General features: G+C 61.3%; 1 protein-coding gene across 1 annotated transcript; it reads left to right on the forward strand.

Annotated features, from left to right (window-relative positions):
• The first annotated feature begins 1074 nt into the window (after positions 1-1074).
• Positions 1075-22294, forward strand: NRBP2 (nuclear receptor binding protein 2). The gene is made up of 18 exons (XM_082285443.1): positions 1075-1493; positions 13240-13362; positions 13766-13867; positions 13994-14083; positions 14886-14926; positions 15011-15105; positions 15602-15625; positions 15893-15976; positions 16148-16203; positions 16366-16461; positions 18152-18284; positions 18828-18930; positions 19032-19082; positions 19315-19450; positions 19651-19704; positions 20231-20294; positions 21344-21399; positions 22158-22294. Exons 1-18 carry the CDS (start codon positions 1377-1379, stop codon positions 22224-22226), a joined length of 1494 nt encoding a protein of 497 aa, XP_082141569.1. The 5' UTR covers positions 1075-1376; the 3' UTR covers positions 22227-22294.
• The last annotated feature ends 355 nt before the right edge of the window (positions 22295-22649 follow it).

The raw sequence follows: 22649 nt of genomic DNA on the forward strand, positions 1-22649 counted from the left end.
CTGTGCCCCAGGGGGTGATGATGGGGGAGCCTTTATCACGGCCAGCTTGGGGTTGCACTGACAGTGACAGCACGGACTCACCCAGGTGGGCTCAGACACGGGGCCACCACGGGCCCTGGCAGTGCCCATGGCAGTGCCATAGGGCTGTAGCTGGAGGCACCAAATACCCGGGTGGCACGGTCAGAGCAGCCCAGTCGGTGGCCCAGCAGGACCTGGTGGGGGCCCACACCAGGAAACACCTCCTGTGTCCCTTCTCCTGTGTCAAGGGCGGGATGTTGTGTACCATACCTGTGTGCACTTCCTGTGTCACCTCGCCCAGAGCCACCCTCATTGCGGTCCCCTTGGTTAACCACGGCAGCCAGAGCAGCCACAGGCTGGAGGGGGAGGACGTGCCCAAACCCAGCCAGGCGCCAGTACAGCAAGGAAGAAGGGTGGGACAACGCATGGTCGGGCTAAGAGTAACTGGAGACGGCCAGAAAAAGAAAAAAAAACATCCAACAAGCCAGACACTTTCCCAGTAGAATGAAAACATCTGTTGGGCGCTGGGTGGGGGTTGGTCCAGCCGTTTCGGGGTGCCCAGGGCCCGGCGAGGGGGTCCTGCAGGTGTCCAGCCCCCGGAACTCGCGCGGAGCAGTGGCTGCTCGGGAAGATGCCGCGGTGGCCCTGGCACGTCCAGGGACGACAGCGGGAAGAGGGGAGGATGGGAGCCCCCCGAGACGGGGCTGGAGGGGGCAGCGACCGGGGAGAGGCTGGGCAAGGCGGCACCACCGGCATGGAACGCGGCTCCGAGGGGTGGAACAAGCCCCGGGGCCCCGGGCGGGGGCAACCGGCGGGCGCTGGGGGGGGCGGCGCTGAGTCCTGCGGGGAGCGGGGGGAGGACATGGACACGCTCTGGGCGGCCCCGGGGCGGGTCGAGGCTGACGGCGCATCCCGGTGCGGGGTGCGGGAGGCGCCGGGGGTGCCGGCGGTGTGCGGGGTGCGGGGGCCCCTCCCGGCGGGGCGGGGCGGGGCGTGCGCGGCCGCACGTCCGGAGCGGGGCGGGACGAGACCGGGCCGGCCCCGCGCGGCACCGGCAGAGCGCGGTGGGGCTCGCGACGGTGCAGATCCGTGCGGTGCCGCTGGGGTCGGTGCGGCTCGGCTCGGCTCCGTTTCGTTCCCTTCAGCTTGGTTCCGTTCGCTTCGCTTCGGTTCGGCGCGCATCAGCTCGGCTCGACGTGATTCGGAGCGGCTCGTGTCGGATCAAAGCGGATCGGATCGGACTAGAGCTCGGCACAGCCCGGCACATTTCGGCGTAGCTTGGCACAGCTCGGCTCGTCACGGTTCGGCACCGCCCGGCACAGCTCGGCACAGCCTGCACAGCGCGGTTCGCGGCGGGGATGGCGGTGCCGGAGCCGGACGCGCGGCTGGCGCAGGAGAAGGAGGAGGAGAGCGAGGAGGAGAGCGAGGTGCTGGAGGAGAGTCCCTGCGGCCGCTGGCAGAAGCGCCGCGAGCAGGTGGGAGCCGGGCGCGGCGGGACGGGAACGCCGGAGGGCGGCCATGGGAATGCCGGGCAGGGGGACGCCGGGAGACGGGATGTGGATGCCGGGGAATGGGGATGGGGACGCCGCCGCCGGGCCCTGCGGGGCCCCGGGCTGTGCGGGGCGCCCAGCGCGACCCCTCGCCCATCGCGGGAGCCGGGGCGGCCGCAGTCCCCGGGCGCGGGCAGAGCCCGCAGGTGCCCAGGGCACGGCGATGGCCGCGGCCGGAGGGCGATGCGGGGAGCGGTTCCGCGGGGAGCGAGTCCCCGGGGGCGGCCGGAGGCGCGGGGAGCCGGGCTCGGTCATGCCCGGGTCGGGGTGTGCCGGTGTGGAAAGCAGGGCTCGCCTTGTCTCGGTGCGGGGAGCCCGGTGCGGGGAGCGGGCTCATTGTGCCCAGGTGCGCGGGGACCGGGCTCGCCATGCCCTTGCGTGGGGAGCCGATCTCATCGTGCCCCGGTGCGGCTGCTGGTGGGGGGTGCTCCGTGCAAGGAGCCGGGTTTCTCCGTGCCCTGGTCTGGGGTGTCTGGAGCAAGGAGTCGGGCTCATCGCGTCCCAGTGCACGGTGCCAGGTGCCCGAAGCCGGGCTCATTGTGCCCCACTGGGAGGGCCCAGGGGCTGGGCTCGCCATGCCCTGGTGTGGGAAGCCGCGGTGTGCCCCGGGGCACCGGGGCAGTCCCGGGCGCGTTCCGCAGCGCAGGGCTGCGATGCCCGCGGGACCAGACGTGCTGGGCTGCCGACAGCCGTCCCGCGGGGCTGCTGAGGTGTCCTGGAGGGTTTTGCTGGTCTGGGTCCTTGAGCGGTGCCCGGTGACTGCGACACAGGTCACAGGATGGTGACCCCTGGGCGCTGGCCCGGAGCTCCTGTGGGGACGAGGACTGGCCGGGTCCATGGTGGGGTGTCGGGGCTGGCCCTCACAGCCCACCCTCAGGGCCGGAGAATCCGGTTCCTCCTCTCCAGAGAAGGGGGTTAGTTCACTTCAGCTCATCTTCCTAGGCCAGGGCACAGCATCGGGACCATCTCCCGAAAAATGGGGCTGGAGTCACCCTGTCTCTGTCAGGGCACCCAGGAGCAGGGACCAGAGTCAGTGGATGAATCCTGACCCCAGCTGGGGCGGGACAGCACCGAGAGAGAGACACGTCAGGCACTGCCAGCACCCGAAGGGGAAAAGGCCCATCCAAGGCCGAACTGCTTCTCTTCCCGTTATCTCCCTTCTCCACGGTTAAGGACCCGGCCCCAGCGTTCAGCTCTGCCTGCGGCTGCATCTCCCAGCCTGAATTCCTAGTCTGGGCTTTGCTGAGATCTTGATAACCTGCTCCTGGCTGATAACCTGCTCCTGGCTGATAACGTGCTCCTGCCAGTGCCGTCAGCACCTGCCCTTCCATCCCTCGGTGCTGCCAGGTGCTTCCACACCCCCACACCCCCCTCCCCCCATTCCTGCTCCCTCCTCCTCTCTGGAAGACACCTTCCCCACACCAGGGTGCCTAATCCTGACCCTGACCCTCATGAAGAGAAGGACATTTAGGAGCTGGAGCACGTGCAGACACAGGAATGGAACTGGGAAGGGTCTGGAGCAGCTGAGGGAGCTGGGAGCCTCAGCCTGGAGAAAAGAAGGCTCAGGAGGAACCTTCTGGCTCTGCACAACTCCCTGACATGAGGGGGCAGCCGGGGGGGGTTGGACTCTGCTCTCAAGGAACAGCGACAGGACAAGAGGGAACAGCCTCGAGCTGTGGCAGGGGAGGCTCAGGTGGGATAATGGGAAAATTCCTTCCGTCTGTTCTGGCCAAACAGTGGTGTTTAACGATGAGGATTTCAACACTAATTTTGCACAGGAGCTCTCTGGAGCGGTGCCGCCATGCTCAAATCTGGCCCAGGGGGTTCATCTTCCTGTGCAGGCGTGGGAGTAGTGGAAACCCCCCAGTGCCATCTCCACACGAGTGCTTTGGGTTGCTGTCTCTGTGCCGTGCTCTCGATCCACAGGGATTTTCCAGCCGGAGCAGTGGGAGGGGTGGGTTGGCCTTTCCAAGGGCAGGACAGCTCTTCCAGGAGAGCTGGAGTGGCAGAAAGGCTCCTTGATTGCCAAGTGGAGGAAGCTTTGTGGAAGAGCCGTGTTTGTGCAAATTCACAGATGCTTCATGACGTGCAGGAAGGAGCTGAGTGCTGCCGATCTGCTCTCCTCTCACTGCCCTCAGCACTCCCGGGATTTGTACCCATAGGGAGCTTCCCTCACTCTCCTGAAGAGTCATTGTAATCATTTATTTCCCTAATCTGGTTTTGTGAGAAGAGTCGAGCCCTGTGTAGGACCTCCGGAGCTGTGCCCGATCTCTGGTTTGGAGAGCAGGGCCATCAGGGTGGCAGCGTCCTGGTGGGCAGAGCCTGAAGCTGGAATGCCAACAGAGCAGGGGCAGGTGCCCTGCTTGACAGGGGGTGAAAAGGAGGCTCAGGGGGGACCTTCTCCCTCTCCACAACTTCCTGACAGGAGGGTGCAGCCAGGTGGGGTCAGGCTCATCCCAGGGAACAAGGGACAAGACAAGGGCAAACAGCCTTGAGTTCTGCCAGCGGAGGTTTAGGTGGGATATTGGGAAAATTCCTCCTGGAAAGGGCTGCCCAGCACTGCCCAGGGCAGTGGTGGAGTCCCCACCCCCGGGGAGATTTAACATCCCTGTGGATGTGGCACTTGGGGACGTGGGTCAGTGGTGGCCTTGGGGAATGGATGGACTCAGTGGGCTCAGAGGCTTTTGCAACCCAACCCACTCCATGGTTCCATGGTTCTGCAGACTGAAAGGCAGTGTCCGATACATTAACAGTATTGTTCACTGATGGTGTGGGCACAAGGACTGCACCTTGTTTTCACACACAGGGCTGTGCTGGGCCTGCCCTGCCCCCCCTGGAATGAACCAGCTCCCCTCCCAACCTCCTTTGCCTGTTTGTGATCATTTATTCCTCAGGGATGTGAAGTCACAGGTTGCTGCGAGCAGCTCAGGGAACGGCAGCACTCGGACAAGGTGTGAGGAGAAGCAGCGCTGTGGCCCTCGCAGTGTCACAGCCTCAGCCCTGCCCTGCCCTGCCCCTCTCAGTGCTCTCCTGTTGTTTGTGAACTGCTGCTGGCGCAGAATTTTCCACGTGGGAACACCGGGGCTCTTTCAGCCTTGCTTTGATGACCTCATTTGCTTTTCCCACCCACCCTGGGGAATATGAGCAGAAGGGAGAAGAAACTTGGTTTTCTGCTCCTGTGAAAAGTTTTGCACCTTTGCTGGTCTGAGCGGGGGTTGTGGCCGAGCCCCAGCACCTCGTGCTGGGATGAGTCTGGTTTATCCCTGCTGGTTTGCGTTCCCAAACCCTCAATCCACCCAGAAAGGAGGGGGGGGGGGTGCTTGTGACCAGCAGGTGTTTGCTGGTCACGAGTGCTGGTCCCACCATGCTCATCTGTCACGTTTTCTGGGTTCAGGCCGTGATTTCCACATCCTCCCCCTCATCTCTCCCACCCATCGGTGCCTGTCAGTCCTGCCTGTTGTGCTCCCTGTGGGAATGCCCTCATGCTCTGGGTTCCTGAGGGCCTTCCCCTTGGGATGAGAGTGGTGTGTGCTGTGGCAAAGCTCAGCTGTGGTTCATGGATGGAACTGTGGAGTTGTTCCTGTAATTTATTCCTCTAAGCAACCCCGGAGCTGTCTCTTGCTCATCATTCTGCTGCTGCTTCCAGTGTGGGATTTGTTTTGGAGCGCCCTTGGACTTCGGTGAGGGAAGGGATGGGGCATCCAGAGGGACCTGGGCAGGCTGGGGAGGTGGGACCGAGGGAACCTCGTGAAGTCCAACAAGGGCAAGGGAAGTTCCTGCACCTGGGTTGGGTCCCAGCACAGATACAGGATGGGGGAATTGGCTGGAGAGAGTCCCTGGGGAGAAGGACCTGGGGGTGCTAGGAAAGGCTGGACATGCCCCAGCCACATGCACTGGGATCCCAAACCCCCTGTGCCCTGGGCTGACCCCCCAGCACGGGCAGCAGGGGAAGGGGGAATTCTGCCGCTCTGCCCTGCTCAGGTGAGGCTCCACCTGTAGAGCTGCCCCAGCCCTGGGGAGCAACATCAGGAGCACGTGGAGCTGCTGGAGAGTCCAGAGAGGCCCCGGAGCTGCTCCAGGGCTGGAGCCCCTCTGCTCTGGAGCCAGACTGGGAGAGCTGGGGGTGTTTACCTGGAGAAGAGAAGCTCTGAGGAGAGCTCAGAGCCCCTTCCAGGGCCTAAAGGGGCTCCAGGAGAGCTGGAGAGGGACTTGGGGACAAGGGATGGAGGGACAGGACACAGGGAATGGCTTCCCACTGCCAGAGAGCAGGGATATTGGGAAGGAATTCCTGGCTCTGAGGGTGAGGAGGCCCTGGCACAGAGAAGCTGTGTCTGCCCCATGCCTGGAAGTTTTCCGGGCCAGGCTGGACAGGGCTTGGAGCATCGTGAGACAGTGGAAGGTGTCCCTGTCCATGGCACGGGGTGGCACTGGGGGTCTTGAAGATCCCTTCCTGCCCACTCCATCCTGGGATTCTACAATTCCAACTATGAGCTTTAATTCATCCAGCAGGATGAAAGAAGGGAAAGAGGGAAACGACAGTTCAAATGCAGAGAAGTGCTGAAGCAGAATTTGGGGAAAATAAAGTGATTTAAAGAAAAATCAGCAAGAGAGGGAGGTTTTGGGGTGTTGCTGTAGGTTCCCAGAGATCAGAAAACAAAAACAAAACATGGAAAACTAGTGTAAGTGCTAGAATCCCGTGCGGTGCAGGGGGTTCCCATTTTTAGGCATTAATGAGGTTTGCAGTTGGCAGCGGGATCGCCGGTTCCATGGTGGATGATTTGGGAAGGCTCCAACTATGCAATATCTGCCACAGGGTTATTTTTAAAAGCTGCTTTGTTGCCAGCCGTCCCCAGGGATCTGGGCTCGGAGCGTGCGGAGCTGTGAGGAGCTTTTCCAGCACGGGGGGGATCAGCTGGAGGACTTGGCTCCTTCTTTTCCTGCCATCTCTTTTGTTCCTGCCTCTTTCTGCTTCTGCAGCTTTTGTTTGCTGCGGGTGAACTCTGCAGGGTGAGTTTGGGGTGACTCTGCCGAGCTCAGCTGATCTCGCAGGTGAACTTCCGAGACTTTTGAGTTAATATCCAAGAATTTAGGGTTAATGTCCAAGAATTTAGGCTAAGATCCAAAACTTTAGGGTTAATAGCCAAGAATTTGGGGTTAATATCCAACCTTTAGGACAGTGAAGGCTTCACCCTGACTGTGCTCTGAACAGAGGTTTTGGGGCACCCCAGAGGCTTCTAGCTGAGGATAAACCAAGAGGAAATGGAATTCTAGTGGAAAACTCACCAGTAGATAAATGTTGCTGGAAGCAGACAGTGGAGTTCTGTCCCCAGCACGTGCTCCGGGGGTCTGGCAGGGAACAAGCCTTGGCTGTGCCAGATTTAGAGTCCTCCCCATCACCCTCCAAGCTCGTGTGGGCGGTGCGGGGCCTGTTCTGGATGGTGCCTCGGGGCCGCTTTCCCCGTGCCACGTTCTCCATTTCACGGAGCCTTTAATCCTTCGGGATCTTACCCGGCCACAACAATTCTGTGCCTTGTTCTCGCTGCTGGGGAGGGAGTTGACGTCAGCCCGCAGTGAGGCTTCAGTGCAGGAACTTGTGGTTTTTCATGCAGGAGCACGCTCCTTTATCCCCATCCATATTCTGCAAGGAATGCCTGGTTGCAGCTCCTTTATCCCCATCCATATTGTTCACGGGAATTCCTAGCTGCAGCTCCTTTATCCCATTCCTATCCTGTACAGGAATTCCTGGCTGCATCTCCTTTATCCCATCCCTGTGCTGCACAGGAACTCCTGGCTGCATCTCCTTTATCCCATCCCTGTGCTGTACAGGAATTCCTGGCTACAGTGCCTTTATCCCATCCCTGTGCTGTACAGGAACTCCTGGCTGAAGCCCGGTGCTCTCTGCCTGCTCCAAGGCAGTCCCTGTGTCCTGACTCTCCTCCGTTTCCCAAACGGATGCGGCTCCTCGGCTCCCAGACCGTTCCTTCTGTGCTCCCCCCACCCGAACTGTTACAATTACTGGCATTTGCCATGTTTTCTTCCCTTTCCTGTCTTTATCCAAGCTTTTTTGGCCCTTTCCCTCACTTTCCCAAGGGGGTGGTTTTGTTTGCAGTGCCCAGATGTCGCAGCCGAGTCCTGCAGGCTTGAGCCCCCTCTGTGCCCCTTGGCTCTTTCCTGCTTTTCCTCTGCTGTAACCGGAGACCTCTCGCAGTCCCAGAGGGTTTTGTATTCCACTGCTGGGCCTGGGGGTGTCCCAGGCCGTGTTACAGCACGGATGAAGCTGCTGGAGTGCTGCGGGTTAGCTCCTCACTGAGCAGTTGGACAGCAAACCTGTGGCTGAGCTTCCTGCAGAGATGACAGACTGGTCACCAAGGGTTTCCTTGGCTTTCCTGGAGCTGCTTTGCTGATGGCTCAGCTGGTTAGCCGGGCAAAAACAGGGAAATCAGACCAAATTCCTCTGAGCTGGCCTGATTCCTGCTGGTCACTGCTCCTGCCCGGCCCACAGAGGCTGCTGGCTGCAGCTTCCCGCTGGGTTCGGGTGCTCATCCAGCACACTCTGGTGTATCCTGGCTGAGCACTGCAAAGGCTCCCTGGGTGTTTGTCCCCGGGCTGGACTGGTGGGCACTGGGGGCCTGTGCAGTGGGATGGAGTATGGCATTCCCATGGAATGGGGCACAGCATAACCACGGGATGGGACACAGGAAGCCCATGGGATAGGGCACAGGAAGCCTATGGGATGGGGCACTGCATGTCCACAGGGATGGGATACAGGATGCCCAAGGATGGGGTACCACCTGCTCATCCTCCCCTTGGGCATCCCCTGCTCCCACTTTCTGCCCCAACCCCTCTGGGCTCCATTTGCCCAGTGCAGGCTGGCACTGGGATCCTCTCCCTTTCCTCCTGGATCCTGCAGAGCCCTGTACCACTGCCAGCCCCATTTCCTGGGAGAGGGTGCTGGGCTTGTCTCACCTCCCAGGGCTGGGCAGTGCTGGGCTGGGGCTGACCCCAGGTTTGTGTCCCCTCCCAGGGCTGGGCAGTGCTGGGCTGGGGCTGACCCCAGGTTTGTGTCCCCTCCTGGGGCCATGCAGGGCCTGGGGGTAAAGCAAACATTGCTGCAGGCTCCAGGCATGCACAGGGAATGGCTTCTCCCAGGAAATAACAACCCTGGTACTGCCCCATGCAGGATCTCTCCTGGCTCTGGTCTGGGCAGTGGAAAAATACTCCTCTGTCCCTTTCCTGCAGCAGTGGCCGGAGAACAGGGATCACAGTGTTTGCTCCAGCAGCTGCTGGGCAGAAGGGAAGGGCAGCTGTAGGCATGGAGGGAAGCAAAGGCTTCCAGCCCTCCCACCCATGGGCTGGGGCACCCTCCAGCTGTGTTCCCGAGGAGCCCTGCTCAAGATCCCGCTGGGAGAGGCAGGATCCCTGTCCGTGGGATTACACAGGGACTCCTGTGCTGCTGTGGCAGCAGGAATCTCCTGTGAATGGACAGTGGCCTCCCACTTCCAGAGGGCACGGTTAGGTGGGATATTGGGAAGGAATTCCTCCCTGTGAGAGTGGTGAGGTGCTGCAATGGATTTCCCAGAGAAGCTGTGGCTGCCCCTGGATCCCTGGAAGTGTCCAAGGCCGGGTCAGACAGGGCTTGGAGCAACCTGGGCTAGTGGAAGGTGTCCCTGCCCATGGCAGGGGGTGAAAGGAGATGAGCTTTAAGGTCTCTTCCTACCCACTGGACTGGACTTTGATGGTTCTGTGACAGGGAGAGTTCCTGGAAAAGACCTGGGTGCTGTGGGTGCCCCTCCTGCCCTGGGTGGGGCAGCTCTGCCACTGCCCATCCCACGGGGTTGTCCCTGACTCTGTCCCTGCCCGCTCTCCCAGGCCGGGAGCACAGCCCCGCACTGGGGTGGTTTTTCTGGTTGACTGAGCGGCCCTGCTGCTTTGTGCCCCAGCTCTGCTCCTTCTTTGAGGCTCCAGGATGGAACTGGTCACCAGTACCTGCCTGTGGCACCAGGTGGCATGGGGTGAGCTCTGCCTCACCCCGTGCCTCCCTGCCCTCAGCTGGGGCTCCTCAGCCCGTCGGGCACAGGGCTGAATTAGTGCTGAGATCATGGGTTTGTGAGAGACAGGATCAAATACTTTACTGGAATCAAAATATTTTCCATCTCGTGCATTCCCTTCACCTGCTCCTTCTGTAACAGGATCTCACGGACAGAACAGGTTTGTCTGGCACCGCGGATTCCTTGGCAGAGCCGCAGGGCCCGTGGGTGTCCCCAGCCCTGAGTGCTCCTGCCAGCTGAGGGACAGGTGGATCTGTCATTGCCCGGGGCTGCTGCTGGTCCCAGTTCCCTCCCTGGGGACAGAGGGGCTGCAGGTGGCCCTTCTGGTGTTGAATGGGGCCCCTGAAGCAGGAGCTGGGAGCTGGGAGCAGAGCTTGGGAGCCTGGAACGTGTTCCCAGCTCAGGAGAGGGGCACGGCAAGGGCACAGAGGGGTCCCTGTGGGGACCTTTGGGGACCTTCAGGATACAGCTCAGGTGTCCCTGACTGGGGCCTCAGCCCTCTCAGCTCATTTTTTTCCTTTCCCATGTTTTCTGAAGCGATTTCTATGTTGCAACAGCCACCCCTGCCCTGCCTGGGGCCACAGCCGGGGACGGCGGGGCACAGCCTCGGTCAGGGCCAGGGGACACAACGTTTGGGGGGGCAGGGGTGGCCCAGCGCCAGCAGCCCCCGCAGGGACTCCCCCCCTTCCCTGCTGCCCGCGGGGTGTCCCCGTGCCCGGCACTCCCTGCTCCCGTGTCCCACGAGGAGCCGGACACGGCCCTCCCTGTCACCCAGCTCCTGGGACGCTGGGGTGGACAGGCCAGGTTGGGATTCACTCTGCAGAGGTTTTCCAGGCACGCCGCGTTCACTGCTCAGCCCTGAGGGCCGGCAAATCCCGCCCGTTCCCGGCACCAAATGTCGGGGTGGCACAAGGAGTGAGCGGGGAATCGTGGAATGGTTCGGGTGGAAGGGACCTTACAGACCGCCCTGCCATGGGAGCAAAACCTCCTCTCCCCGTTATTCCCAGCCCCATCCATCAGCTGCTCTCGCAGGCCCCAGAGCTGCATCCCCGAGCCCGTTCCCGTGCCTGTCTCAGCCCTCGTTGACGAGAAAACCTCAGAAGGGAGCGATTGAGTGGAAGCTGCAACCTGATCTTTGGTAAACCCGCCCTGCCCCGTCCCCAGCGATCGCTCCGGGCGCCGGCCGAGCCCTTCTGGCAGCGGGGGCTGTCCCAGCCCGGCGCTGGAGAGGCGCCGGTTCCGCTCGTGCTCACCACGAGCAGCGCACGGAGCTGCCGGGAGCCCCGGACAACCACGGGGGACAACCACGGGGGGACAACCACGGGGGGACAACCACGGGGGGATAACCACGGGGGGGATAACCACGGAGGACAACCACGGGGGACAGCCACGGGGGGATAACCACGGAGGGATAACCACGGAGGACAACCACGGAGGATAACCACGGGGGAATAACCACGGAGGACAACCACGGGGGATAATCACGGGGGGATAACCACGGGGGGATAACCATGGAGGACAACCACGGAGGGATAACCACGGGGGGATAACCACGGAGACCCGCGCCGCTGCCTTTTGCCCCAGTCAGGCTGTGCGGAAAATGCCGCGTTTATTTATTTATGGAGGCCGGGCCGGAGCTCGGAGCGGGAGCAGCTGGTGGGGATCAGCTTTGTTCCCACTCAGCTCAAGACAGAACACGTTCGTGTCCGCACGGAGCGGGGAAGGTTCCTCCTCCCCGTCACGTTCCAGAGCCTCCCGGAGCCCGGCAGATCCACTGCCCGGGCCCTGAGCACCGGGATGCCCCTCAGGCTCTGAAAGCAGCTTGTTCGGAGCTGTGAGGGACCCCCGGGCTCCTGCTGTGCGTCACCAGGGAGGATGGGCTTTAAGGTCCCTCCAACCCAAAGTCTGTGGTTCCAAGACGATTCTGTGATTCCCACTCTGGCTGTGAGTGCAGTGGGATCACTGGGATCACTGGGAAGGCTGTGGCTGAGTCCCTGGCCGTCCGTGCTGGGCTTTGTGCGGAGCACGTGGAGCCTGTGCCGGGCAGAACAAGGAACAGAGGTGCTTTGTGTGGCCGCAGCACGAACTGGGCCACGAACTGCCTGGGCGTGCCCTGCTAATGAGCTGGGGGTGCTGAGCGCCTACGGCTGCCCCGAGCCCCGCAGGGACCAGCCCTGGCAGCAGGACGAGCCCCGAACCCGGGCAGTGGGATGAGCCCCAGCAGTGGGAGCAGCTCTGGCATCAGGACAAGCCCTGGCAGCAGGATGAGCCCTGAGCCCCAGCCGTGGGCTGAGCCCCAAGCCCCACCATCAGCACGCCAGTACCTGCCCCGGGAGCAGCAGGACAATCCCCCTTTTCCTCTGGCTTCCCGTGGCGTGGCAGATGGAGTGGGCACTGTGCCCCTGCTCGGCCTGATGGGGGCACAGCCCCAGCCCTGAAGTGCCCCCAACCCCACAGGAAGGGGCAGGAGCAGGTGGGGCTGCAGTCCCACTCCCCAGGGATGCTTTGGGGTAGGCAGTGGGTCAGGATGCAGCAGGTCAGGATGCAGCAGGCACCACTGCTGGGAGGCAGGAGCCCTGTCCTGGGGTGGGAGTCTGAGCCAGGTGCCTTGGAGTGGGTTTTACCTGGGCTGGAGGTGGGTCCTGGTGGTCGTGGCTGGTCTGGGGACCAGGAGGGTCCTTGCAGGATGTCACCTGTGGAGGTGACACCCACAGAGCTGCTCTGCATGGGGTCCTAGGATGGGGATCTGTGACCTCTGGGGATGGGAAGTGCTTGGACAGATCTGGGGGCTGTACGCAGGCTCCTCAGGATGCTCAGAGATGATGTGGTGGCTTTGGTTTGACCACACCTTCTGATTTTCCCTGGACAGTGCAGGTACGGGTGGCTCCCCCACGGCTTCTGGGCTGGGGGAGTAGGGCAGGTCCCCACCTGTATGCAGGAGTGGGGCCCGTGACTGTCACCCCCAGTGAAAAGCCAGAGGGGCCAGCTTGGAACCTGCTCAAAGGGCTGGTTCTCCTGCTCCCTCCTGGCCCAGAGCTCCCAAAGGACAGGCACCAGCTGGAGATTTGCTCCATGCTCCAGTTCCCAGCCAGAGCCTCTTCTGCGGCCACTCCAGGCACCTTAATTCCAAAAAAGCTTTATTTGTAAGACAGTCCCATGTTGCCATGGCAGGGAGTGTTGTAAGAGCATGGAGGCTCTGCTCTTCCTGAGCAGGAATCGGGTTTCAGGCTGATTTATTTATTATTTTGTATTTATTTATTTATGCTTTTACTCTGGGAAGTGTCAGTGTCAATCACTCTGGACGTGCCACTGCTCTGCCAGTGACACAGAGGGGATTGCACAACAAAGCTGTAGTCACAAGGTACTCACCCAAGGGGTGGGTTCATGTGGTCAGAAAACCTCTGAATTCCCAGAAGTGGCTGGAGCTGGGGCCGTGGATAAACCAGTCAGATAAACCAGTAAGATCTGGCTGATCAGTCCAGGATGAGCTGTTCCTGTGCCACAGACAAAAGAAAATGGATTTTTTTTTTCTTTTGTGAGTTGCCTGTGGAGCAGGTGGTGCCATCCTCCCCCAGGCCACCCCCGTCCCCTCAGTGCGTTCCTCAAGCCTTCCCTTCCCCCAGGTGAACCAGGGGAACATGCCCGGCATCCAGAGCACCTTCCTGGCCATGGACACGGAGGAGGGCGTGGAGGTGGTGTGGAATGAGCTGCTCTTCACTGACAAGAAGGCCTTCAAAGCACACGAGGTGAGACCCTGAGACCCCCCACACCTTCCTGGCTGGGGCATAGCCTGGCAGGATGGGCCTGGGCCTTCCTTGGCTGCTCCCTCAAAGGCAGCTCCAGTGTCCTCTGCACCGCAGACCAGTGTCCCTGTAATGTCCCCAGCCCTTGGGATGCCCTGCCCCATCCCAGAACCCACACCTTCCCTGTCCTGCCCCATCCCAGAACCCACCACCTCCCCTGTCCTGCCCCATCCCAGGACCCACCACCTCCCCTGTCCTGCCCCATCCCAGGACCCACACCTTCCCTGTCCTGCCCCATCCCAGGACCCACCACCTCCCCTGTCCTGCCCCATCCCAGGACCCACCACCTCCCCTGTCCTGCCCCATCCCAGGACCCACACCTCCCTTGTGCTCTGTGGGCCCCCAGGAGAAGATCAAGACCATGTTTGAGCAGCTGGTGCTGGTGGATCACCCCAACATTGTGAAGCTCCACAAGTACTGGCTGGATGTGAAGGACTTGAAGGCACGGGTAGGGGGTCTGGGGGGGCACAGGGGAAGCAGGTGGGATCCCAGCTCTGCTCCTCATCCTGCTCCTGGGCCTCCCTTCCCCATGTGGGGCCGGGCTGGGGGGAGCTGACCCCCTGTCCCCTGCTAGGTCATCTTCATCACGGAGTACGTGTCCTCAGGGAGCCTAAAGCAGTTCCTGAAGAAAACCAAGAAGAACCACAAGGCCATGAATGCCCGAGTGAGTTCCCGGGAGCACGACAGGGGGTCCAGCTGGAGCGGGTGGCTCTGGCCGTGTCCTAGGAGGGTCTCTGGGATCTTACAGGGCAGAGCAGGTGGGGGTTGCTGTTCCCTGGGTCACATGGGGACCCTGCTGGACCCCAGGGGAGCCCAAACTGGATCCCACTGGCTCCAAGGTGGGAGTGGCTGCAGTGGGTGACACTGCCCAGGGCTGGCACCTGGGGACAAGGGACCAGCATCCCCTGCAAAGCCACTGCCCAGGGCTGGTGTGAGGGACCTGTGGGATGATCCAGAGCCACCCCTACCGTGTGCAGGGACACCTCCCACTGTCCCAGGCTGCTCCAAGCCCCAGTGTCCAACCTGGCCTTGGACACTGCCAGGGATCCAGGGGCAGCCACAGCTGCTCTGGGCACCCTGTGCCAGGGCCTCACCACCCTCCCAGGGAACAATTCCTTCCCAATATCCCATCCATCCCTGCCCTCTGGCAGTGGGAAGCCTTTTCCCTTTGTCCTGTCCCTCGATCTCTTGTCCAAAGTCCCTCCCAGCTCTCCTGCAGCCTTGAGCCATTTGCTGGAGTCATTTGAGCAGGGAACAGGGGCTGCTTTTGTGGGACAGTGTGGGACACACCCCTGAGCCTTAGCCGGGCCTAGTGGGATGTCCCTGTCGCTGGGAAGGGGTGGGAAGGACCCTGAGCCTTGGCAGGGCACAGGGGGATGTCCCTGTCGCTGGGAGGGAGTGGGAAGCCCTGGCCTGGCCGTAGGTGCTGGTGTGTCCTGGCTGACGGAGCTCTGTCCCTGCCCTAGGCCTGGAAGCGCTGGTGCACCCAAATCCTCTCGGCTCTCAGGTGAGGCTCCCCTGGCTCCCTGCCCTGCCCCGCAGGGTCCCGGGGGGTGTGGGCTGTGCTCGGGACACCCCTGTGTCCCCCCAGCTTCCTGCACTCCTGTGAGCCCCCCATCATCCACGGCAACCTCACCAGTGACACCATCTTCATCCAGCACAACGGGCTCATCAAGATCGGCTCCGGTGGGGCAGCGCCGGCCCCACCCCAGGGGTCCGGAGGGGTCTGGGGGTGTCAGAGGGGTTCAAGGGGGTCTGAGGGATCCAAAGGGGTCTGAGGGGTCTGAGATGGTCCAAGGGGGTCTGAGGGGGTCCAAGGGGTCTGAGGGGTCCAAGGGGGTCTGGGGGGTCTGAGATGGTCCAAGGGGGTCTGAGGGGTCCAAGGGGTCTGAGGCATCCAAGGGGGTCTGGGGAGTCCAAGGGGTTCAAGATGGTCCATGAGGGCCCAGGGGGTCTGAGGGGGCCAGGGGGGTCCGAGGGGGTCCAAGGGGGTCTGAGGGGTCCAAGGGGGTTGGCAGGAGGAAGGGGGTAGGGGTCATGTGGGGTGTGGGGGGGGTCCTAGCCGGGCAGGAGCCCCAAGAGTTGTGGGGTCCCTTTTGGGGTGCCAACCTTGGCATTACCTGTTCTTCTCTGTCCCCTCCTGCCTCCCCAATGCCCGGCTCCCTCCGGCGCTGCCCGGCAGTCTGGCACCGGGTGTTTGCCAACGGTGAGTGACCCATGGCCACCTCCCAGCATGTCCCCTGCCCTGGGGACACCCCCCTGTGGCCCCTGAGCCCCCACCAGTGGGGCACCGGACACAGGGGAGGGGGGGACCTTCATCCCTCTAGGAATTGCTGCTCCTGGGTTGGGAGCGGAGGGGTCTCCTGGGATGGGGTGGGCAGGGGCACACACAGATCCCCCCCCATCCCCTCAGACCCCCACGGGTGGGCACACACAGACCTTCCTCAGACCCTGCCCCGTCTCACCCCCCCAGCGCTCCCGGACGATCTCCGCAGCCCCATCCGGATCGAGCGGGAGGAGCTGCGGAACCTGCACTTCTTCCCTCCGGAATATGGCCGTGAGTGGGGGCTGGGATGGGGGAAAAGGGGGACATGGGGGGTGGGGCACGGGCAGGGAAGAACAGGGGAGGGCAGGAAGAAGTGTCTACAGGGATGGCGTGGGGCGGGGGTCTCCAGGTGGGGGTCCAGGCCTGAGGCTCTGTCCTGATGTGTCCTGGTCTGTGTTCCAGAGAAGGCAGACGGGACAGCCGTGGACATCTTCTCCTTCGGGATGTGTGCGCTGGAGGTGCGGAGCGGGACGGACCCTGGGAATGGTGGGACCCTGGCCCTTGTCCGGGGTGTCCTTTGTCCGGGGGTGTCCCTTGTCCAGGGGTGTCCCTTGTCCCTGCCCTGTCCGGGGGTGTCCTTTGGGAAGCCCCCCATGGACTGGCCGTGTTTCCTCTCGCAGATGGCCGTGCTGGAGATCCAGACCAACGGGGACACGCGGGTCTCGGAGGAGGCCATCGCGCGGGCCCGGCATTCCCTGGATGATCCCAACATGCGGGTGAGTGCAGCTGGAGGAGCCAGCTGGGGGTAAATCCCTGTCCTGCACCACTCCTGGGATGTAAATCCCACCCTGCATCCTTCCTGGGGGTAAATCCCTGTCGTACATCCCTCCTGGGTGCAAATCCAGCCAGTTCCCAGTAGGTGCAGGTGGGGTCTGGCCCTGTACCATGAGTGCCCGTTTTCCCTCAGAGCTATGGTCTCCCGGGTATCTGTGCCCCCTTCCCAAGCTCCATCTCACTCCTCACCTCCTCAGGGGGCCCACATGGATCCCAGGGAACAGAGAACAAGCTGCCCCACAAATATTTGGGAACAGAGTTTAATAAGGAGACAGGGCAGTTTGGGGGGGTAGTTGGGATTCGGGCTCAGCCAGAGGAAGGCATGGAACAGCCAGAACCTTTGATCCCCGTCCATCCTCCCTGACCCACTCAACCCCCCTTCCTCTTCCTTTGGCAGTCTCCAAGACATCCCATAATGAGTTTGTACATTCCCCAAATTCTCTTGTTTGATCACAGGATTTCTCGAGGCATCCCACAGTAAATCCTGCCCCTTAGATCCCACAGTTCCCACGACTCGGGAGAGCCAGGGAGTCTCCTCTGCAGAGCATCGGCTCCGGGAGTGGTTGGAGTCACGCCCGAGGGTCTCTGGGGCAGGTGGCTCTGAGGGGTCCAGTCTAGGGGTGCCCACCTGGCACCCTTGGGATCACTTTTGGATCTATCCCAGATATCCTGGCCCATTCCCTGTCAGCAGCACGGCAGGAGCTGCAGGAGCAGCGGAAGATCGAGCTCCTCTGCTCTCAGTGAGCAGGAACGGGCAGATCCCTTGGATTCCGCTGCTCATCCTGCCCTTTCCCCACTCCCACCACCACATTCCTGCTCTTGGGGCTGATCCTGGTCCTGCCCCTTCTCCTGCAGCCTTTGCTGGGCTCACACCCGGGATGGGGCCAGTGGGGACCCGCTTCCCATCTCTGCCCACCTGGAATTCTGCTGTGGCTCCCTGTCCTGGGGCTCCTGCTGCAGAAAGAGCCCTTTGGTTCCATTTCCTGGGAAATTGTATCAAAAAGAGTGTGACCTCAGGCCTAGGGCAGTGACCCCTGTGCTGGCACTGCTGGGGCCCCTCCAGTCCTGGGGCAGGTTTGGGGTGCCCAGGTAAGGACATTGAGGTGCTGGAGCGTGTCCAGGGAAGGAAACGGAGCTGGGGAAAGGTCTGGAGCACCAGGAGCAGCTGAGGGAGCTGGGAAAGGGGCTCAGGCTGGAGCAAAGGAGGCTCAGGGGGGACCTTGTGGCTCTGCACAACTCCCTGACAGGAGGGGGCAGCCGGGGTGGTTGGGCTCTGCTCCCAAGGAACAGGGACAGGACAAGGGGAAATGGCCTCAGGCTGTGCCAGGGGAGGCTCAGGCTGGACATCAGGAGGAATTTCTTCAAGGAAAGGGTGGTCAGGCCTTGGGAGGGGCTGCCCAGGACAGTGTGGAGTCCCCACCCCTGGAGGTGTCCAAGGAGTGACTTGGACACTCGGTGCTCTGGGCTGGTGACAAGGTGGGGGTCGGGCACAGGGTGGACTCGATGGTCTAGGAGCTCTTTTCCAGCCTCAGTGATTCCTGTGATGGTTCTGTGCTTGTGTGAAATGCTCCTGTGAGAGGAGCAGGGGCATGTCCTGCTCTGTTCCAGCTCGTGCCCCTGCTCTGATCCCAGGAGTTCATCCTGTCCTGCCTGACCCTGAACCCGGACAAGCGCCCGACCGCCCACAACCTCCTCTTCCACCGGGTGCTCTTCGAGGTCCATTCCCTGAAGCTGCTGGCAGCCCATTGCTTCATCAACCACCAGTGTGAGTGCCCGGGACCACCTGGATCTCTGAGCTCATCTTTTCCCAAGGAGCCAGGCTGGGAGAGCTGGGAATGTTCAGCATGGAGAAGAGAAGGGTCCAAGGAGACCTCAGAGCCCCTTCCAGTGCCTAAAGGGAGAGCTGGAGAGGCCTTTGGACAAGTGATGGAGTGACAGCACAAGGGGGAATTGTTTCCCACTGCCAGAAGGCAGGGATAGATGGGATAATGGGAAAGAATCCTTCCCTGTGAGGGTGGGGAGGCCCAGAGGTTGCCCAGAGAAGCTGTGGCCGCCCCATCCCTGGAAGTGTTCCAGGCCAGGTTGGACAGGGCTTGGAGCAGGCTGGGATAGGGGAAGGTGTCCCTGTCCATGGCAGGGAGTGGGACTGGATGGGATTTAAGGTCCCTCCCACACAAACCGTCCCGTGATTCCATGTGCAGAGCCTGGGGAGGGAGGCGGTGACTCCCATCCCCTCCCTGGAGTAGGGGCTGCAGGACCCACCCTGCAGGATCCCCCAGCCCCTGAACTCCCTGTGCCTCTGCCCCAGATCTGATGCCAGAGAACGTGGTGGAGGAGAAGATCAAGGAGCTGGACCTGAACATGGTGATGGCCGAGATCCGCAGGGAGGGTCGGCCCGGGGCACAGTGGAGGTGAGGATGGGGGAGATTCCACAGCATCCAGCCTGGAGATCCCAGTGCCGTGGGGAGCAGCCCCTCACCCCCTGAACCCTCCTGTCCTGTTCCCTGCCCAGGTACTCGGAGGTTTCCTTCCTTGAGCTCGACAAGTTCTTGGAGGACGTCAGGTGGGTTGGAGCTCCCAGCTCTGCTCCCAGCTCTGCCTCAGCTCCCCAGGGAATGTGGAGCCAGGATGGGCACAGGGGATTGTCCATGCTGTCCCCAGCTGTGCTTGGTGCCTCGTCCCCGTGGTGTCCCCAGGCTCGGGGAGCTGCCCACCCCTGCTCCTTCCAGAGCCAGCTCTGCCAGGGCCGTAGGGGATGGAATCAGCTCTGTGTCCTCCCTCTGTGTCTGTGCCAGGAATGGGATTTACCCCCTGATGAACTTCGCTGTCTCCAGACCCCATGCCCTCCCACGCGCCCTGTCCCAGCCCCAGGAGGATCCTCAGAAAGCCAAGACTCCCACGCCAGAGCCCTTCGATGTGGAGACCAGGAAGGTAAGGCCAGACCCAGGTGGGGACAGCTCCTCACTGGTCTCCATCCCTGCTGCAGGGACACCTCTCCTGTTAGCCATGGCCCAGGTGAGAGCTGGGAGAGGAATTACAGGGTTTCAGTGGGAATTCCAAAGTCCTGCTTGGGAAGGCCCCAGAGCCAGAGGGGGCCCTGTCCAAGCTGATCCCCAGCTGGGCTTTTCCAGGTGGTGCAGATGCAGTGCAACATGGAGCTGAACGAGGACAAGAGCCAGTGGCACGTGAGTACCTGGATCCTGACCTGCTCCTGGCACTGGGAAAGACCTGCTCCCTGCACATCCCGCTGGGAATGGGACTGGGAATGGGGCTGGGAATGGGATTGGGAATGGGACTGGGGAATGGGACCGGGGAAATGGGATTGGAAAATCAGACTGGAAAATGGGAAAGGGAAACCTGCCTGGGATATCAGACTGGGAAATGGTACTGGGAAGTCTGACTGGAAATGGTCTCAGCCAGCTTCCGTGGTACCCAAAGAACTCACTCCTGTCCTGTACAATGAAAGAATTCCCAAAGAAGCCACGAATTCCCCTGGCCTGTGGGACACAGACCTTGAGTGTCTGGATGTCTCTGTCCCTGGTGTTTCCAGACACCTTTGGACTCCCGTTTTTTCTAGCCCAGTACTTGCAGGGAGCTGGAATTGCTCCAGGGCACCAGCACTGCCCGAGAGCTCCCACATTCCCGCAGTCCCAGCACCTCCGGGTGCCTCTGGAGGGGCTGGGATGAGCAGACTCTCTCCTGTCTCTGCAGCTCACACTCCTGCTCATCCTGGAGGACAAACTGCACCGACAGCTCAGCTATGACCTGCTGCCCAGTACGTTCCTGCAGGGAATGCTGGGTGTGGATGCTGGGGGATCCCGTGGCCCTGCTGGGATTAGGCTCTGTTGGACACGGAATGTGCCAGCTTCCCACACAGCTTCCCAACCTTTCCCTTTCCTTCCTTTCACCTCCTCCTCCTCTTTCTCCTCCTCCTTCTCCTTTTTCCATTCCTTTCCTCTCTTCCTCCTCTTTTTTCTTTTCCTTTCCTCTCTTCCTTTCCTTTCTCCTTTCCTCCTCTCTCCTCTCCTCTTCTCCCCCTCCCTTTCTCTCCTTCTTCTCCTTTACCCTTTCCTTTCTCCTTCCCTTCCCTTTCTCCTTCCCTATCTCCTTCCCTTCCCTTCTTTTTCTTTCATTTCCCTTCCCTCTCCTTACCTCCCCTTTCCTTTATCCTTTCCTTTTTCCTCTTCTTTCCTTTCTCCCTTGTGGTCCCAGCCCTTTCCCACCTGGCCCTTGTGCTGGTGCCTCTGGCACGAGGGAGTCACCTGCCCATAAAGTGAGAGTTGGGAGGGCAGTGAGTGGATGATCCAATGGCCATTCCAGGGCTGCATTCCCACCAGGACCCACAGAGGGCAGTTCTTGGGGTCCCCGTGGTGCACTCTGCTCTCATTCCCAGCACTGGCACAGTGTCCCCAACACTTTTCCAATGGAAAGGTGGACCCTCCTCTGAGGGGGCCCAGGAAAGGGGCAGGTCCAGCTCCTTCCCAGAACATCAGGAGCCTCTGGAGGCCATGCAGCCAGAGCCCCAGGGATGCCTCACAGACAAAATCCCCACAGAAAGCTGGGGAATGGTGCCTGGGAGCTGCTCCTTCCCCAGCCCCTTGCAGGCTCTGCTGCAGGCACTGTCCTGGGGCTTTCCCTGCTGAGCCATACAAAACCTTTCCAAGTGACACATTGTCCTGAGCTGTGTTCTGGGCGCTTGGGAACCTTGTTCCACCTCCCTGCCCCATTTTCCCAGGATGAGCAGCTCCTGCTGTGGCTCTCCCAGGTACAGGAGTTCCACGAGCTGTATCCATGTTCATGTTCTCCTGCTCCTTGTCTCTGCAGCTGATAACTCCAAGGATTTGGCCACAGAGCTGGTGCATTATGGGTTCATCCACGAGGTGAGTCCCTGCTGTCCCTCAATCTGGAGCCACGGAGCTCCTCCAGCACTGACCCCTCACAGGCAGGAGTTGGATTCCTGTTCCCTCCGGACTCTGCTCCAGGAGCTGCTCCAAGGGGAACTGCCTGTTGCGGCAATGTTAATTAGCTGGACCTTAAATAATTCTGAGTGGGAGCCCCCAGGGAAGGAGGCTGATTCCTTACTTAAGGAATCACAGAATCGTTAGGTTTGGAAAAGACCTCCAAGATTATCGACTCCAACCTGTGACATGCGAGGTCACCCTGATGACGTCCCCAAGTGCCACATCCACACGTTTTATTGAACACTTCCAGGGATGGGAACTCCACCACTGCCCAGGGCAGCTGTGCCAGGGCTGCACAGCCCTTTCCAGGAGGAATTTTCCCAATATCCCACCTGAACCTCCCCTGGCACAGCTTGAGGCCACTTCCTCTTGTCCTGCCCCTCATTCCCTGGGAGCAGAGCCCGACCCCCACCTGGCTGCACCCTCCTGTCAGGGAGTTGTGGAGAGCCAGAAGGTCCCTCCTGAGCCTTCTTTGCTCCTTGCTGAGCCCCCAAGGCTCTCTCAGCTGCTCCTTTCCTCAGCTCTCTTCCCTCCCCTGGACACGCTCCAGCCCCTCAGTGTCCTGTACCTGGGGACCCCAAACCTGCCCCAGGAATAGCTCGGGATTGGGACTGTGGGAGGCTGGAGGGACCTGGGATAGCCCAGCAAAGGGAGCTGTTGGCACGTTTGGATTTCAGGATGACTGTGAAAAGCTGGCCATGTTCCTGGAGAGCGCCTTCCACAAGCACCGCTCCCAAGCCCTGTGAGTGCCGGGGACCACCGGAGCCCCATTCCCAGGGGATTAAGGTGCCGGACTGGAGGATCCCACAGGGCTCCCGACCCACCGAACTGCAGCAGGACTCACCTGGCCGGGCCTTGGGCTGAGGGGGATTTGCCCAATCCGTGCTCTGGGAAGGCAACAGCTGACAGAGGACTCGGCAAACACCAGGAATTATATCCCGGGATGTTGGGACTCATGTTCTGGTCCCTGCTCCCAAGGGGAGGTGTGGGGGAGTGGGCAGCACCCCCCAGCAGCCCCTTCCCGCTGGGGTTTGTGAAGCTGCTGCAGGAACCCCCAACCGGATCTGTTTCCCTCTGGGAATGATCGGCTTTTCTTGCTGCAGGTCCCAAAGCTATTTTTTCCCTCTTTGCCATCTGGAATGGTCCTTGCTGAGGGGAGGGGAGGAGCA

This window comes from Coloeus monedula, assembly GCF_965178545.1.
Source record: "Coloeus monedula genome assembly, chromosome: 1".
Lineage (NCBI taxonomy): Eukaryota > Metazoa > Chordata > Aves > Passeriformes > Corvidae > Coloeus > Coloeus monedula.